The sequence below is a fragment of the Dipteris shenzhenensis genome, chromosome 9, assembly GCF_047967505.1.
Source record: "Dipteris shenzhenensis isolate YYH24624 ecotype China chromosome 9, Dip_SZ_1.0, whole genome shotgun sequence".
NCBI lineage: Eukaryota > Viridiplantae > Streptophyta > Polypodiopsida > Gleicheniales > Dipteridaceae > Dipteris > Dipteris shenzhenensis.
The window spans coordinates 13,624,605-13,643,165 of NC_141604.1; the positions used below are offsets into that span (position 1 = coordinate 13,624,605).

Genomic DNA, 18,561 nt, shown 5'->3' on the forward strand with positions numbered 1-18,561 from the left:
CATGCACGCCCATGTACTTACAAATTCTTGGCATGCTGTTCAGATCAACCATGGACCACCTCCAAATCTCTTCTAGCTCTAAGATTGGGCAACCACACATACAACAAGTTGCAACTAAGCCACAAAGCATGTACAATGAATCTGTAAATTTTCAAATCTAGGCTATATTTGTTTTAGAAATTTTTAAAATTCATAAAACTTTCCATGTTTGTAGATATTTTGGCGTTAATACCTGAGAAGTTCCTACAAAAACTTGTGAGATGAAAAGTTGAATGTTTTGGCCTTAACACCTAAAAAGTTCCTAGAAAAACTTGTGAGATGAAAGTGTAGGTTTTTCTATCTACAAACATAAAAATTCTTAGTGAAGCACTGCAACCAAGGACATTCTCATCTTTGGGGAGGGGAACACATTTCGATGAGAAAACCTAGTATGTGTCTAGGAATCCTTGGGCAAATAGCTACTGGTAGTGATGATTATATTATCATGATGATTTTGGCACATTTAAATATCAAAAAAGTATAATTCAAGCAATTGACGGTTGGACCTCAAACATGTTATGGAAGAGTAATTTTGTCGATGTGAAAATCCAACACGACATTAACCAAGTGCACCAACTATTCTACCAGCCAAATCTTAATTTTCCAAAGTAACTGAAGGAGAAAAAGATCAGAATGGATCCACAAAGCAGCTTTCAATCAGCTGAAGCTATACACATTATTTTGTTGTCTGCGTGTCCATAAGCAAATACAGTCTGTTGTAAATGATAACATACAACCACAGACTAGGCCCTCGATGCAATCCAATGCCAGTGCAGTCCACGTTACTGGAGTGATAACCTTGCTCTTGAAATCTGGTCTTAAAAAGTCCACTGTTCTCCCCATGAATCGTTCTGCATAACCCCTGTATGATGGTAAGATCAGCGATCCGTTTTTGCCAGGACGCACAGAGACTAAGATGTCCCTTGTATACCTTTATATTTTTTGCACATTGTGCACCATATTTAGAGATGACTCACTCGACCCACGGTAAGGAACCAGTTAACAGAAGGTTATTTGGGAGTGGCCCAGGACAAGGAGCAACATATGAGAGCTTTTTCCTGCATGATGATGAAGCCTTAAAATGAGCTAGGGTAGGCCCAAATGCTTCAATTTAAAAAAACCATTGTCCCGAGGAGAAAGCAAAACAAACTATTTGAAATCATATAGCAGAATGGATGTTGTCATACCTTGGAACATCTATGTCAGTTACATATATAAACCCTGCAACATTGCTGCAGACAAAACAATTGAATCAGATAATCGTTAATGGCATCCATGCTCAACTTCGAGAATTCTCAAAGCAGCAGCCAAATGAATGAGCTAAGCATTCTATAATAAGACAAACCTAGAAAGTAGTTGCTCTGGCTCTTTTGCGTAGGAGATTGCTAGCACAGAATGAACAAGATCATGACTGATCGTTACAGGCACTACACGTGTGGGATCTGCAGTCGGCTCTGCACCAATGGGAAGTGCTGACCTAGGAGCCTGTGGCCCTCCACCAACACGGAAAACTTGCAACTCACTAAAGTTGGCAGAAGCTGCATGTGGTGATAGCTCGTTGGACAATCCATAGAAGTACTCCTGTCACAGGGAAAAAGTAAATTAATATCTACAAAACTTCTCAAATGCTAACCATCATCAATGCTAAGCGCACCCTGATCTTTAAGTTCCTCATCCGTTGTCTGAACTTGGAGCTTCGTGCAACCACACCCCCAGATTTATGAAGCTTGACTATATCCACACCAGCCTTGGCTTTAAACTTGTCTCGCAGCATGCTGTAAAGCTTCTCCTATACACCGATATTTGCAGGTGATATCAGTAAAGAAAGTAGTTAGAATTATTCTTCATGGAACTTATTAAAATGCATAAAATACCAATATCCTCAATATAAGATGCCTTACAAGAGCTTCTAAGATTTATTTCCCACACTCTGTCGACATGTAAATTACTCAATGCATCAAAGCTAGAATGTCAGGCCAAACTTAAGCCAAAGGATATGTAAGGAAGCAACAACTGCACAGTTCTGACCATGCTTAACAAGCCAGTACTTTCACAACAAGATTGCTTCTAATGTACTGGCCAATCATGGCGTACTTTGGTAAACAAGAGCCAAACATGAGTGGCCCAACAAAGAGCTTTTCAAAAGCTCACTCTGATAAGTTCTACCTCTGTTTACATAACCAAAAATAGTTTCCAAACACCTACTTGTAATCCAAGAACAGAGCCTTACTATTTTCTTGGGGGTCCACCATATATAATATCCAACGTGTGATCAAATGGTCAAGTTGATTGTGGTAGTATGTGGAGGGATAGTGTGGGTGGTCTATGTAGGCTTGGTAACGCAAAGGTACAAGGATTTATGAGAATGATTTTTACTCCTAGTATGAAAGGAAGACTCTTGAGGTGTGTATTTATGAATTGAGAGCAAGAGGGCCTAGAATGTAGTGAGAGAGAGAGAGAGAGAGAGAGAGAGAAGCTATTTATCACAACAAAAGCAACACTAGCACAAACACACAAAAAAAGGAGGTTGGGTGGGTGGGGGTGGGGGGGGGGGGGGGGTGTGTGGTTTTGTTGTTTGACATATAAGCAATACACAAACCTAAGACTAAATCACATTGAAACAATTACCCAAAGACTAAAATACTATGAAGTCATTTCAGTTACCTGACCAAGTACTAAAATTACATCCGCATTGAACGTCTCAATTGCATGCAAAAGCAACTGCAACAGCCAAAATAAAATGTCTTAGATGAAAGAGCATCAATTCCAAATTTAAGTCAATTAGGTCATCTTTATTCTCCATGGCATTAACTTAGAGATAGCCCTATACAACCAACATACCTTATAGCTAAAGATTGCATTTAGGTGGACTGACTATCGCCATCTAAGAATGCAATTTGTTCCCAAATGGAATTTCAATTGAAAGAAACATTCTCTCTCTCTCTCTCTCTCTCTCTCTCTCTCTCTCTCTCTCTCTCCATCTATCTATCTCTTGTTGATGCCATTTTTCAGACAGTGACTTTCCTCCACAGAGTGTGAGACCTACACTAGAGTCCTTCATACGACTAGCAGAGAGTGGGGTGGGTACAGCATGGTTTGCACGCATCACCGCATGGTTTGCCAATCATGGCATTCAGATGGATCGGCTTCCCTCGTTTCAGTATAGCATGGATGCACCACCCGAGTTGATCCCACGGGATGAGATTAATCGCATCATACGGTTAGATCTCCTCCAGCTCCACACACCTTGCACCAGGAGTTCCCCACCAAGACCCACACACCTTGCACTTGGGGGGGGGGGGTAGGAGTTCCCCACCAAGACCCACCTCCACTATGACCATTTTCTGAGAGTATCGGAGGATGGGCTCATCATCAGACCTCAGTATCTCGAGAACAGAGGAGTCTCACACGTGCTGAGAATTGCCATCGGACAGATGCGGGTCTCATCCCATCACCTGAGGATCGAGGCAGGGAGAGCTGTAGGCATACCCAGAGAGCAGCGAACTTGCAAGTTGTGCACGATGGGGGCGGTCGAGACAGAGGAGCACTTTCTATGTGTCTGCCCAACCTACTATGAGATCCGAGGACGCTACCATTGCCTTTTTCAAGAGGGGCACGGCTTTGGCCCACTCTCACGACTAATCCACTTCCAACCAGGTCTGTATTAGGCTCTACTTGATGGAGATGCGACGACACAAGGAGACGCTACTACGACATATCAGAGAGCAATAGGATGGGACCGCCGCACCATAGGGTACTGAGGTAGACCGAGCGCAGAGACATGTCACGGATTTCTATGCATTTGACTAGAGTCCTCCATACAACTAGCAGAGAGGGGGGTAGGTACAGCATGGTTTGCACGCATCACCGCATGGTTTGCCAATCACGGCATTCAGATGGATCGGCTTCCCTCGTTTCAATATAGCATGGATGCACCGCCCGAGTTGATTCCACGAGATGAGATTAATCACATCATACGGTTAGATCTCCTCCAACTCCGCACATCTCGCACTTGGGGGGGGAAACCAAGAGTTCCCCACCAAGACCCAACTCTACTATGACCATTTTCTGAGAGTATCGGAGGATGGGCTTATCATTAGACCTTAGTATCTCGAGGACATAGGAGTCTCACACACGCGCTAAGAATTGCCATCAGACAAATGCGAGTCTCGTCCCATCAGTTGAGGATCGAGGCAGTGAGAGCTGCAAGCATACCCAGAGAGCAACGGACTTGCAGGTTGTGCACGATGGGGGCAGTCAAGACAGAGGAGCACTTTCTGTGTCTACCCAACCTACTATGAGATCCGAGGGTGCTACCACTGCCTTTTTCAGGAGGGACACGGCTTTGGCCCACTCTCATGACTGATCCACTTCCAAGACCAGGTCTGTATTGTCAGAGAGCAATAGGATGGGACTACCGCACCACAGGGTACTGCGGTAGATTGAGCGCAGAGACAAGTCACGGATTTCTATGCATTTGACTCAGCTCCAGGGCACTCTGGGGTAGAGGAGGAGGAGCTAGCCGACATGAGAGATATATGGATCGGTGGAGAGAGCCGACACAAGATTGCTGAATGAGGGACACAGAGACCGTACACGACGTAACAGGCAACCAGAGCACACACGATCGTGGTTCGACCTATTACAAATCTCCTCAGGGGAGATCGGTCGAGACGAGGCATCACCCTTGACATAGCTCATCGGATCCAAAGATCGAGGAGACCATGCCCTCCACCACCACGGGAGACAGCCCGACAGATGCAGATACGTGAGCTCTTTGCATCTCATCAAAGAGCCACCATGGGACCTGGGTACATGGAGCTGGTTCATGCATTTTGGACTCTAGCTCTAAGCACTTGATATTCTCATGCCACCCTCATGCTATTTTGCTACCTTTTCACTGTTTTGCACTAGTATAGCATTTTAGTACTCAGCAAGGGCCTTAGCGAGCCCTTTGCCCCCGCCCACAGTGGTCTGTATGAGTTATTTGATTCTGTACTTTGTCCCATACGCCCGCGAGGCCTCCTGCGGACGTTAATCTCTCTCTCTCTCTCTCTCTCTCTCTCTCTCTCTCTCTATCTCTCTACAAACAGAAGGAGAAGCAATACAATGCCCTCATGAGAAAGAGAAAAAGAAAGTACATTCTGGAAAGGGAAAAATCACCTTCATCAAGAATCCCAGAAAGGGGTGGAAACGGGTTAAGAGTCCAAAGAAAAAGGTCGTGGGAAATATCTCAGATGAGGAAATGCTTGAGTATGTTATCAGACTCTACAACCATGCCAATGCAACAGAAATGGGAAATGAAGAAATGTCATATGCCTCAGTCAACCCTTTCACTTTTGAGGACATTGAAGCTCATGCACATGTGTGCTGAACTCTTAAAATGGACAGAAGATAGGGCACAACAATGGCTATCACAGATACTGACAAATGCTCTACACCATGGCTTTCCACTTGACTGGCAAGAGAATTGGGTTCAGCCCCTATTCAAAGGGGGAGACAAAAATTCAGTCACTAACTACATAACTATAATGGTCAGCTCCACATTAGCTAAACTTTTTAGCACAGTGCTTGAAGCAAAAATTAGCACTTGGGCCGAAGAGACCAAGAAGAGGGCCATTGGACAAGCAGGCTTCCGTAAAGAGCATAGGACTGCAGATCATCTGGTCACACTAAAAGTACTTATGGATGAAAGCAGACTAAAAGGAAAAACTCTTTTGTGCTGTTTTGTAGATTTTAAGAAGGCATTTGATACAGTCCCGAGAGGGGGCCTATGGAAAAGAATGCAAAACCTCGAAGTCCCCTTGGCATTAAGGGTAGGCATCTCCCGAATATGCGAGAAAGTATTATGCAGACTAAAACAAGAGCATGTACTGTCAGCTGCATTTCAAAGTAATATGGGGGTAAAACAAGGCTGTCCTCTCTCACCTACATTGTTTGGAATCTGCATTGACAAGTTAGAAGAACTCATAAATGAATTTGCAGCAGGAGAAGGGATACAAGGACCCAAGCTCGGGCTATGGACAATACTGTTGCTTCTATATGCAGATGATGTGGTTCTTTTTGCCTGACCCTGATTCCATGCATCAACTACTACAAACACTTCGGCTCTTTTGCAATGAAAGTGGGCTGCAAGTTAATGTCACCAAAACCAAAATAATGGCAGTATGCACCACCCAACCTGAACATCCTCCTGTTACCAGCTTTGAGGGGCAGCCCATTGAATATGTCAATACCTTTAAATACTTGGGAATCGACATACCAGCCGACCACAGATGCAATGGCACAGAGCGGTGGAGCAAGGGACACTGAGACCACACACGATGCAGAGGTCGACCAGAGCACGCACAATGGACGTTTAGCCCATCCCAGCTCTACTCAAAGGGGACCATCCGAGCCAAGGCGTTACTCTTGATATGGCCCACTAGAAACAGAGATCACGAAGACCACTCCCCCGGCCACAGCAAGAGACTATCCGACAGACACAAAGACGAGACATACCTGTGACTTATCCTTTTCTGCTGTTATCTATTGCTGCCTTCAATTGGATATTTGCAAAAGAACATCCAGGTACAAATTCAAGGGGAAAATATTCTTGAGAAAGGAGGCAGTAAGTTGCAAACTAAGGGCAGCATGCCCATTTATGCTTAAGTCAGACTTTGTGGAAATGTTATGCCTGAGAATGCTTGAGTCAGACTTTGTGGAAATGTTATGCTTAAGAATGAGACTGTAAGTTGCAAACTGAGGGCAGCATGCCCCTGTATGCTTGAGCCAGACTTTGTGGAAGGTTGTGGCACTTTGTGAGTGAAACAATTGTTGCACTTGCTACGCAGCCCGTCACACATTCGATTGGTATTACATTTGTTGAGCGGTGTGTGCAGGCAGCAGGCTTCCATTCCAGTAAAAGGTGGGCAGAGAGAATAAATTAAGAGCAAGCAAAAAGTGAAGTGACCAAGGAAAGTGAAAGTGCCGCTGAGAAATACAAAAATGGCAGGGTCTGGGATTTGCAAGGAAATAGGTAAGAGAACTAGCCTGCAAACTATTGTGAGCCTTTCCACTTTCAATCAAAGGACTACTCGAAGTGAACAAGGTGTGCCATCAATTCCTGTTCTAATGAGCTCCCAATCAACTGCTCTTACCACCCCATCCATGGGGCTTGACTCTCATGCACCTACCTTCATGGCCAGAAACATACCGGATACATCACTGTGGAATATGGTATTGTCATTACAAGACTTATTGTTGAGGCAAGGGGAAGAGCTGAGATCAATTACCCTTTCGGAATAATAGACCATTCCGAATGGAATATTGGTCTCAAATTTCTCTCCCCCTTAAATTTGAACCGTCGTTACAAGACTTGTTGAGGAGGCAAGGGGAAGAGCTGAGAACAATTACCCTTTTGGAATAATGGACCATTCCAAATGGAATATTGGTCTCAAATTTATCTCGGTTCATCTGGACCTGTAGCATTTCCTCCACTATTTGCTGCTTGCAGCTCCAACACTGCTCTAATCTACTGAGGTGGTTTTGTACAGGCCCCCCTGCTGACACATCTGGTTCCTTACCCATCTTTCACTGAATTGCCGCTTCTATTCCTTTCTTTATATTTGCCAACTTTTTATGCTTCAGCTGGCTGTTTGCCCCTTTGACAGTACTTCATTTTTCTTTTCTTCTTTCACATGCATTTTTTTGCTCATCTTCTTTTCTTTTCAAAAACCTTGGCAGAAAATTTTGCTTGTCTCCATGCTGCTATCCCTTCTTTCTTAGATATTTTCTGCCAGAGACACTCAGCTATGTGCTACAGATACACATGATAGACCAAGAACATTCCAGCATCAGATGCTAGGCACCAAACGAGACACACAAGGCAAATGCCTCAAGTTCTTCTTTTTCATTTATTATGAAACAAAAAAAACAAACTCTGAGAAACTTCAAGTACACACCTCATAGCCCACACCTTCAACCCATCCCATAGTGTTGATAACCATCCCGGCAGCACGAGCCTCAGGGTTCCCTGCAAATTGTATCTCCAAAGTACGAGAAAGTTCTTTCACTAAGGCTCTATATAAATCTGTGTTCGTGCTGCATACAAACCAGAAATTCAATAAATGCTATCTTTTGACAGCTCTATATATAACTTAGCCAAGATACCAATGACTCCGAATTTCTGGGAGCGTATCACCTTGGAATAGTGTGTCCATAGAAGTATACAAGTGGAATCTCCAATGGGATGCCCTCAACAGGATCGACGGGCATTTCAATCGGAGTAGCCGCCACAGTGCCTGGAACAGTGACAGAGCCTTGACCAATGTCCAGATCCACAAAAGTTGGCTTCCAACCCTGCCTGGCAGCCCATCCTAAGAGCATTTTTGTAAGGCTACTCTTTCCACAATCGCTAGGTCCCACCACAATGACTCGTGGCCCCTGTTACACCAAAGTGACCGATCAAAATTATTCACAAGCAACTTTTCTAAGAAGTTCACTTGGAGATCTGTGATATGGTTACTACAATTTAAAAATATTCAAAAGTAGAACATTTAGTAATTTATCTTCCAGGGAAAAATATTATAATGATATTATTGAAATCATCCACTAGTTTTCCAACGTTCAACTAACTTTAATCCATTGGTACATGGAGATCATGCAATAAAGGCCCATCTATAGTGGATTCAAAACAGACTTAAGATATGAAATTTCCACAAGGCACTAACAATACCTGTGACTGAGATAAAGCTTCAGCCCTCCTCGCAGGAGGCAAAATCAATGGAGCAGTCGAAGCTGCGGCCAATCGGGCCCGAGCACGTCTGCGCTCCAGTACTGCATGCACGTTCACATAGCTCACCATCGGTGTCTGCAACCCTCAAAACCATCAACCCCACAAAGCAGGCCACGTTGTGCCAATCAAAGACCCATCAAAGAAAATGTAAAACATAAGCTATAGCAAGAGATTTCAAACCTTTTGCCCCATTGAGCAAGAGTGCATGGAAGGGTACAATAGTAACTACAAGAGTCTTGTGACAAATAGACCAAATAGAAGCATACAATAGTAATTCAAAAGCCTCATAAACTAGGTTGTGGAGCTTTACAGTCCTGTAATAAATTGCTCTTTATTAAGTATTCAAGTCCTGTCATTAATGCTCAGGATGCTTACAATTCCCTTTTGCAATTGCAAGAGGATAGAGAACTTGAGAGCATTACAACGATAGAGAATCTTGAAGAGCATTGCAATTGGGATTACAAGAACATAGATATCTTGCAGAGCAGTACAATTATCACTGATAGCATACAGACTATCCCTCTTGACACAACTTCCTTTCAAAACAATTGCATGATCTTTCAAAATATGCAATGGCCATACCTACATATGCACAGCATAAAAGAAAATTCCCCACCAGGTGTACATATATGCTTGATCTTTCCCCATAGAGAATATGGCAAGACAAAAGGGAGTTATCTTATTTTTGTAACAATTATCTCTGCATTGAACAAATCTTACATATACCAGCATGTATTACATGGACGAAAACTTGCCACTATGGACACGGTTTCTTTATATACACTTTGACTAACCAATTTGTAGATATGCACGCACATAGAGAACATATTTGAGAGGGAAATGTGGAAACAACTGCCAAAATAAATATTTCAAAAACAAACGAGTAGGATAATGGATGAAACAGGACGTAACACATCAGCAAATGCAGCATTTTTATTTTTAATTATACATCTGGTACTTAAAACTTTTGAACAAGTTACAACTGTAGTATTCTGTACTGTAAAGCAGATATTTAGGACTGCGTTATGATTCAGAATCACAAATTTGCAATAGAATGGACAAAAAGAAAGGGAATGGGAGGAAAGGGAAGGCAGAGGGGGTAGTCTACATGTAGCAGGTGGACAGAGTGGGGGGATGTAATGCGAGGGTTGACATAGGAGAAGTAGCTAAGAGGGTAGTGCTGGGAGGGGTTGAGGCTTTTACCATGGGTCCAGTGCTATTTGTGGATGAGGAGCTACTACATGAGCTAATTGCATGAGGGTTTTCTACACCCTTTCTGCAAGGGGTATTAGTGTGGATATATAGACCACCAGCATGGTTTCTAGCTCCTGTTTCGGACTCTCTATAGGCGATGAGCCATGAGATCTGGAAACAGATGGTTGTTCTTGTAGCTGGCAACCAGTTCTTTTCTTTGTTTTCATCGACAGCTCCTATTGGAAGCTGGTTGTATGGTTTTTTCAAGAATTAATAGAATTTGCTTCTTGCAACAACAAAACATTGCATGAGGTCAATGTGTAATGGATATTTTGAAGAGGTGTCCATAATCTTGATATGAGCAGGAGTATTTCACAGATATACTGGAAGGCTGCTCAACACTAAACCTGCGAAAGTTAAAGAGGCCTATAATACCACACATTCGGTCAAGGAAAGATTTCTCAAACCTGAGAAAAGGAGGGGAAACAAAGAGCTTAACTTCCAGTCAGAACTACATACAGCCTTATAACTGGGGGCAGTGTTCCTCATTTCTCAAAATCACATATCACTAAAGCAGCCTTGGAGAGTGCTGGACAGCCCTGAAGCAACAAATTGATCCTAAGCCCACTCAAAAACAATCAAGTCCTCCAGCTTCTTATGCATTTTTGTACTTTGACCCATCGACACGTAATAATACACATTAAAGTCATCCATGAGCAGTAAAAGAATGGCCAGGTCATTATCGAAACAAAGATTGACTTGCTGAAAAGAAGAGTAAATACTTTGGGAACCAGGCAGTCTTTTCAAGTTATAAATTGATGAATATACAAGTATGATATGATTTTGGTATATGCACATTTGCCACGTTATATACATACATGCTACCTGTTTGCTCTACATATATAGCAAAACTGTACCTAAGAGAAAATAGAATTGTACAATTTCTCTTTGGCGGGCTGTGGCAGGTTAGTATTGTTACATTAGTGAACCCAAGAATTACAACGAAACAGCACCCAAATGGCAACAATACTCTGGCGCTTCCTTCCATCAGCAGACTGGGACACTTTAGTAGGTGAACCCAAGCAAGTGCAGAAAAGAGAAGAGGAACGCTAATGAGGATCACAAATACGCTTTTGAGGTCTAACCTTTGAAGGACCTGGGGAGAGTGGCTGTAGTTTCTGAGAGTCTGCAGTCCATTTTCAAAAAGTATACTTCTTGTTGAATTAATATTCCCAGGATGTGCCTGGGTGTTCACCCGATCTTTTTTGGCTTTTTTTGCGTTGTGCACTGCAGGCTGATAGACCTTTTGTTCCTTCTTTGAGAAGTGGGTATAATAATGAACACAATGCTTAGAGCATCTTTATAAGTGCAGTCCATAAAATTTACTATTTGCCCAAAGAATGTAAAAATGAGCATCACGCAAGACACAAAATGGAAAAATCAGCGAACCTTTGGTGATCATGTACGATTCCAATTCACGCAACGGCAAACGAGTGTCATGAATGTAAAGCAATCGCAAAATAGCACATCACTTGACCCTTGAATCCAAAGAAACTGTCATTTTTGTCCTGACTACCCCTAGCAAAGGGAGAGAAAGGCAGGAAAATGGACTTCGACCAGAAAGACAGGGGGCGTTGGGTAACTGTGAGAGGCAAACACCCTTGCTCTCTCTTTCAAAAAAGGCGCAAGCTAGACCATCCCTTCTATCACCATGTGTATGAACGTTATCAACATGAATCCGTGAAACAAACACAACAACAATGTTGCCAGACAGATAGCATGATTCAGCAAAAAACGGTACCGTCGATTACCTCATCTGCAACATAAGCCACTTCTGCCGTCCCATCTATCTCCAATGTTGCTCCACTCCAAGTAAATATCTGAACCATTCCATTAAAATTTGAACGTTGGCTCCACGACAAGAATCTGAATCAATGCATATAAAGCGAATAAAAACAGACTTTGCATAAGTGCACAAGTGCACGTAAACTTTTGCTCTCATGAGATTGAGCTCGATTCTTCGATATGCAATCCTACATTTTCATGGCCATCAAACCTGTGCGTCTCGATGGCCATTTAAGTGATTCTTCCCAATTGGTGCTGTGATGAATGCCTTGTACTCTGCAACCTCTAATGCCTTGTACTTGGTGTAGGAGCCCTCTCAATGTGTCTTACATAAATGTTTAATCGTCTGTTCTATCTTGATTTTCCAAAGGAAAAGAGGCTATTTTTTGGATTGGTATACATGAAAAGAAAGGAGCGCAAAGGAGCGTACTGCAAATTTGTGGCCTGTGGTGAAGGTGAGCCAGAACTGACGAGGAAGTTCGGTACCGAAGATTTCAGCTGTACCATCCAGAACTTGAACGCGAATGCTTGAATCCCAACCCACTTCAACCCTAAGTTCGCTTTCCGTCTGAAGCGAGTAACGGGTAATGGAGGACATGCTCGGGACGAGGGCAGAGTTGGCCATGCTCTTTGCAAGCTCTTTGTGGGCTACTTATTCTCATTAGTTATTTGAATCCTATCGTTCATCCACGTTTCATAAAAAGGAGGGGGAACATTCCAATCCTTTCTCACACACGGACACGGTAGGGCCCTTGCCCAGTGGTGTGGGAGCAGTGCAGTTGATATGCGGGTGCGTGTGTGGAGGTGTGGGAGCAATGCCCAGGCTCTCCCACTCGACACGGGTGGCAACTAGACCTGCGGTAGGCAGGCGGGGAATAAACCATTCTAGTGCGCGTTGAATAACAATTGCGCGACAAAGTCAAAGAAGGACAGTATCTGGTCTTGCACTCATGGATGTATTTAATAACCCTAGAACTGAGCGTATCTAATGACCCCCTAAACTATAGCTTTCCTCTTGCAATTTGGAAGACAAAGAGTCTTCAGAAGCTGTATGCCTCGTATTCTGATATCTCTAGAGAAATCTTAAGGGTCAACCAATGCCCTCCTCTCATTACCCTCCATTTGTCGAGAAATCATCTACACGAAAATATATCTTCTGGGCTCAGCCAATGTCAGAAGCTTAACTTTACGAGCAGTCAGCTGAGTGGAGAGATTCCAACCGATCTCACCTTGGACCTCTCTCGAAAAAGCTTCCCTGCTTTGCTAACTATTGCTAATAAGCTAAGAATGCTTAGCAAACCTCTCCTTAATATAGTATAGATGTTTTACATTACAAAACCTTTACCATTCAGATCAATCCAAATCAACAACTCATATTTATGACACGTGGCTAAATGAGGACTCAGAAAACCAAAACGTCCCTTAAGGCTGCCTACTGTAAAAAATGGATAGGCTAGAGCCTCCAGAGATCGATATGGCCACCTGAGTCCAACGTTTACACCCCACGTGTGAACCATGGAGGTGGCTAGACCATCACATGGGTGTGCACACCTAGGCAGCGTGGGAGACATGCACTTAGGACTCTCTCTCTCTCTCTCTCTCTCTCTCTCTCTCTCACACACGCACGCACACGCATGCACATACACACGCACATTTTTTCTTGTGAAATCTGTGTACCTTGATATTCCAAAAATCAATCTCCAAATAGAGGGCATGTAATTACAACATCAAAAGATAACAGTGTATGACAAATATATGAATAATCAAGATGTCCTACATGCAGACAATCAAGCCATAGAGACATCCAATAGCAATGATACTTAGCCAGAAACGGATCACCAAATACTCTAGGGTTTCTATAATTTGTCCATAGAGTTGAAAGTGCCCAATAGCAAGCCCAGGCGAAAAAAATATCAAAACCTTGCCTATCATGGTGGAGCCTAAAAAGCCAAAACTACTTGCCAAAGCAAGCACTAGGAAACCTTACCCGTAGAAGTTGTTGTAGAGAAAGTAAAAAGTCATGAGTGCCAAAAGAGGTGAGCCATGGATTCCCTTGGAGCCAAAAATATGTGACAGGTAGCAAGAGCAATATGCTGACGTGCCAATAAGTATTCAAATGGACTAACTCCAAGCATAACCCACCATAAGAAAACCTATTGGCAAAGAGGAGTTTTTTGTTCCAAAGTTGCCAAAAAAAAAATTGCCACCATCTTGCATTACGATTCATGGCCCAAATATGATAGGGGGAGGGAACAAAACCCTATATAACTTGGCAACCGTTATATCAACCCCAGCAATAACAAATGATGCCCAAAAGCTATGAATTAAGGGCCAAATCTTTGAGGTGAGACACAATCCGAGCACTGGTAGAAAGCCTTTAAGCATTTGAGACAATGTATATGGAAGAGATCGACACTGCATTCCCTAACCAAACTATCTTATTGCTTTAGAAAAAGAAAGCATAATACCATCATCATCGAGCACATCTCCCACAATGTGGATCCCTTTGGAACAAATAAAATAAGCACATCTCCCACATGACGGATCCCTTTGGACCAAATAAAATATGAGCGTCTAGGCTCCTATAATGCCAACAGATGATAAAAAAGCCTTAGACTAATGTAGACTCTCTGCATGCAATGAGTTTCCCTCCAAAGAATCCCAACCATGCCATTTGAGATGATAGAGTATTTCCCTCCAGTCCAAAAGCATTGGATCACAAAAGTGCATCCCTCAACTTTACCATCAATAAATCCATAAGAAGATCCCATTGAGTTGGTCGCTATTGACCAAAGGCAGGAGTGGTCAAATGTGAAGGCAAGTAACACGTCATAATAGCCTGAGGTTGAAGCAAAGGCACTCAATGGAGAGCAACCTAGGCTCTTACCACAATGCTTGGACCACCAAAAGGTTTCCTAATACTTGACATGGAACTTTTGCAGTATCTTGTTTGTCAAGCATCATTAAAGATAAAAGTATTGTATATATGTAGCCAACATTGATTGGACAATGCGAAGTCAAACATGCAATGGCCAAGTGGCTACTTTCCAATATTCCAATTTATTGGTGAGCACCCAATCCATTTGCTAGCGGCAAGTGACCATCCACCCCAAAGGATAACTAAGATGGACAAGTTGCTAAGGCAAAACAATTTGCCCAAGCCAAAGAATATGATGCCATTTATTTAGCATGTAGAGGTAAAAGCTTGGATTTTTGAAAATTTACCCGTAGACCAGAAGCCACACCATACATAGCACTCATGAGTAGCGAAATATCCGTTCTTTAAGTAAGCCTTCCCACCCACTCTCATCCATGTCTTTTGATGATGTTGAGCATTCAACCTATCTAATAGTTCAAATTGGACTGACATCCACTCGCTTGGCACAACGGTTAACATAAAAACTAGCTAAAGTGAGGGCGGTATAGCCTTAAAGCCTGCCAAGTGCGGTTCTCAATAGGAGGTCAAAATGACACTCTAACTGGAATTGGACATATCCAAGGTCGGATGAGCTGGATGGGACTCCCTAGGGAAAATGATAATTTACAAACTCCTACAACTTATGAGAAGTTAGATGCCTTATATTAATGCACACAACTATGCTAATATATATATTATTTTAGAACCAATGCCAACAATGAGAACCCGTAAAGGACTCAAACAATGTTAACTCTAAGTAAAATTTGACTCAAATGATGCTGCAAAAGAGTTTTGTAGGTGCTCGAGTAGTACAAAATGTACTAATCATTTGAAGGTGCTATGGGCATATTAGTTCGATTTAGCTAATGATACAAGTCCTCTATTAACCCTTGGACCTAACCCAGGTAACAAGTAACCAAGCACCATAGTTGCCCCAACAAACAACCAAGAGATGAGCTTCTCCAAGCAGTGAGACTCCGGATGGCAAGGACGAGCAGGAGGTTGTCAAGTAGAAGGTCCAATAGTAGATAGCGGTTGATAGAGATTCTTGGTTAGGAAATAGGAAGGTAGTTGGTTGAATCGCCTCGTAGGAGGGACCTTTGAACCATAAAGAGTGAGTCATTGTAATGAAGTGAGGACGTCCCCCTTGCTATTTTGTCTTATGAGTGGTGAGTCGTCTTGTTGTTGGGTGAGTGTTGTGTCTCGAGCCAAGGAATGAGTTGGTCTTGGTCTATGCAAAGCCAGGCTGTTTGTAATGATCTATCTTGTTGATTGATACAAGTGGCTTTTCATATTCTGATTTGCACTATCTGCATGATCCTTCACCTATCTTCATACGGTTTTGCCCATGTAACATGGACCCTTCCCCGCCATTAGTCTTTTATGTGATTTTGCAACCAAGCAATGTGTAGGAATGCCTACCAAGTATCTCCCAGAGTGCAATAGAGAGCATCTTCCTATCAAGCACCATGCACAAGCAGTGGTCCACACCGGTTCAGAGAGGTGAGCAGAGCCAAGCATCAACATTTGGCAATCCTACTAGGGATTGTCGTGCTAAGAGTTGAGTGGGGAATTGAGTGGAGTGGGCTAAGGACTAGAGCACAGACCTACCCAAGCAACAATTCATGCTAAGAGGTGATGAGCTGTGACAGTTACTTGGTCATGCATACTATCTTAAAAGTTTCCTTAGAGGGTCCTCTATTGCATTTTCAATCTTGCATACTTGTTTGTTTATTGGGATCTAGATTGAGGACTATGCTGAGGTCGCTCTTTATATCATTCAGGCTCTAAAAGATGTTAGAGACACATCAAAGAGAAGAAAAAGATATGCATCAAAGAGAGAAGAATACTTGCGCGAAGGATGACAAGGTTGGTTGGAGCAAGATAGAGAAGTTGCAATGAAAATTCCGAACCAAGAATAGGAAATTGTGAGAACCAAGAATGTAGCAAAGAACACACATGCACCATCGAAGAGCCTGAAGAAGCAAAAGACTTGGTCACAAGCAAAGAGTATTGGTTTTTGACTACTATACTGACACCAGGAGTGAGCTGGCTCCATGAAGACATCCAAATTGACGTGGAGACTTCAACCAAAAAGCAACCTTCAAGCGGTGGTTAGAGAAATATGAGCACTCATCTATTGAGATTTTGGCCCTTGAATAAGCCAACAAACCAGTCCCCGAGCCAAAGTCACGTGTCTTGGAAGGACATATATCCGGCACAAAAGCAAGGTGTGCTTAAAACCAAGAACAATAAAGACAACCTGCCCATGAGATGGAGACAAAAGTGAATTACAAATGGAATTGTGAATCAAGACTGGAGTTTTGACTAGGTAGCAAGCCACATGTATCGTGAAACCTGCCCTGGTGCACCACAAAATATAGTACCAAGATGGGGGGTACCTAGTGATCCTAACCCATCGCCAAGGTACTAGGTGGCAATCCAATTGTACAGAGCTAGGCCAAGCAGAGCCACTAGAGCCAAAGTTAGGAAGTTGAGGGGTTCAAGACGAGATCCCATGTGCATGCTCACACTTGCCGACATGGTGAGACACATTGTTGACATTATCATAATGAAGAATATCGGGTGGAACTTGAACTAGAAACCTCCAAGCTAACGAAAGCTACATCGGTCAAGGTAAATTCTCTATGGGTGTGCCATATCAATGAGGCAAAGACCAAGGAGGAGTATATGAATTACTTCCCTTAGACCTTGGTGAAAGTGCTAAAAGGTGGTATCATTTCCCAATTGGTTAAAAGTACTCAAAGCTGGTATAATCATTTCCCAATTGGCTAAACTAGGATTGGGAACACATGATTGAAGCTTTTCTCAAATGCTTCAAACAGGAAATTAATAAAGAAGATGTTCAAAGTTCGAACCAAGCTTAGCAAAATCAAGCAGCAAGAGGGGAATCAATCCAAAATTTTGTTCTAAGGATGCGAGCTCTTATCAACCAGTTAAGCACGCCTCTAGCTGACAAGTCATTGTGTGCTTGGCTCCTGACAGGTTGTACCTAGGTGGTTATACAGTCCCCAGAAATAGTCAACCCAGCAAGACCTATGAGGATCTACTGAACTGGGTAGCAACCTTGGAAAATATTGGAGGGGCCAAGTCGAAAATCAAGAAAAAGAACAGTACTGGTGAAGACATGATAATGTCATCGAAGCATAACAAGCTAAAGTCCACACTTTAAAAGGCTTTGAAAGAAATGGGCTTCTGGTACAAGCTTGGATCAAATGAGAAATGGTGCAATAAATTCCTAAGAAAGGACACATTGAGGATGAATGTAGACACAATATTGCAAAGCATGCACTAAGTACGGTCATGATGAGTAATCTTTGACGCTGGATCAGGAGTCTCAATATTATTTCAAAAACGATTGCTCAATGGCTTAAGTTTAAACACTTTAAGCCATTTCCCTTTTGAATTCATATGGTAGATGTGGTGGAGCCAAAAGGTATGCTCCAACATGTTGTTGCAACAATTGGTGGAATTCATTACACAAATAGTTTGTTGGTTATTCCCATGTAAGGAAATGCTTGTCTTATCCTATTGGGTAGACCATGGCTTAAGAGTGCCAGGGTCATGCATGATTGGGGGATTGATATAATGACCATTAGGACATAGGACATTAAAGTTCGGATTTCCACTAACCCAAACAAGGTTTCATGAAGTTGCCGACTGAAAGACTTGGAAATTAAGGATCAGTTCCCACAAGACATAAAAACTTGGTTAATGAAGTTACAAATCTTACCTATTGGAGAGATTGATGTATTCTAAGTTGCTAATG

General features: G+C 42.7%; 1 protein-coding gene across 2 annotated transcripts; it reads right to left on the reverse strand.

Moving 5' to 3' along the window:
• Nucleotides 1-618: 618 nt before the first annotated feature.
• Nucleotides 619-12,511, reverse strand: LOC147898230 (protein CLP1 homolog). Of its 2 annotated transcripts, XM_087379016.1 has the most exons (11): nucleotides 12,285-12,511; nucleotides 11,821-11,889; nucleotides 8,756-8,890; nucleotides 8,222-8,463; nucleotides 7,983-8,121; nucleotides 2,704-2,760; nucleotides 1,694-1,828; nucleotides 1,385-1,620; nucleotides 1,227-1,271; nucleotides 971-1,097; nucleotides 619-901 (listed from the first exon to the last, which is right to left on the reverse strand). In XM_087379016.1, the coding sequence occupies exons 1-10, from the start codon at nucleotides 12,477-12,479 to the stop codon at nucleotides 1,013-1,015; spliced, it is 1,338 nt and encodes a 445-aa protein (XP_087235142.1). In that variant the 5' UTR covers nucleotides 12,480-12,511; the 3' UTR covers nucleotides 619-901; nucleotides 971-1,012. The 2 variants fall into 2 exon arrangements, with proteins under 2 accessions (XP_087235142.1, XP_087235141.1); XM_087379015.1 differs by having other exon boundaries at nucleotides 619-1,097.
• Nucleotides 12,512-18,561: the final 6,050 nt, after the last annotated feature.

Excerpts from the sequence above, each read along its gene's own strand:
- LOC147898230 (XM_087379016.1), bottom strand. The coding sequence starts at position 12,479 with ATGGCCAACTCTGCCCTCGTCCCGAGCATGTCCTCCATTACCCGTTAC. Across the intron at positions 2,761-7,982 it reads TTGAAGGTGTGGGCTATGAG|TTGCTTTTGCATGCAATTGA; the intron begins GTGTGTACTTGA and ends TGGCTGTTGCAG. Across the intron at positions 1,621-1,693 it reads TGAGGAACTTAAAGATCAGG|GAGTACTTCTATGGATTGTC; the intron begins GTGCGCTTAGCA and ends TCCCTGTGACAG.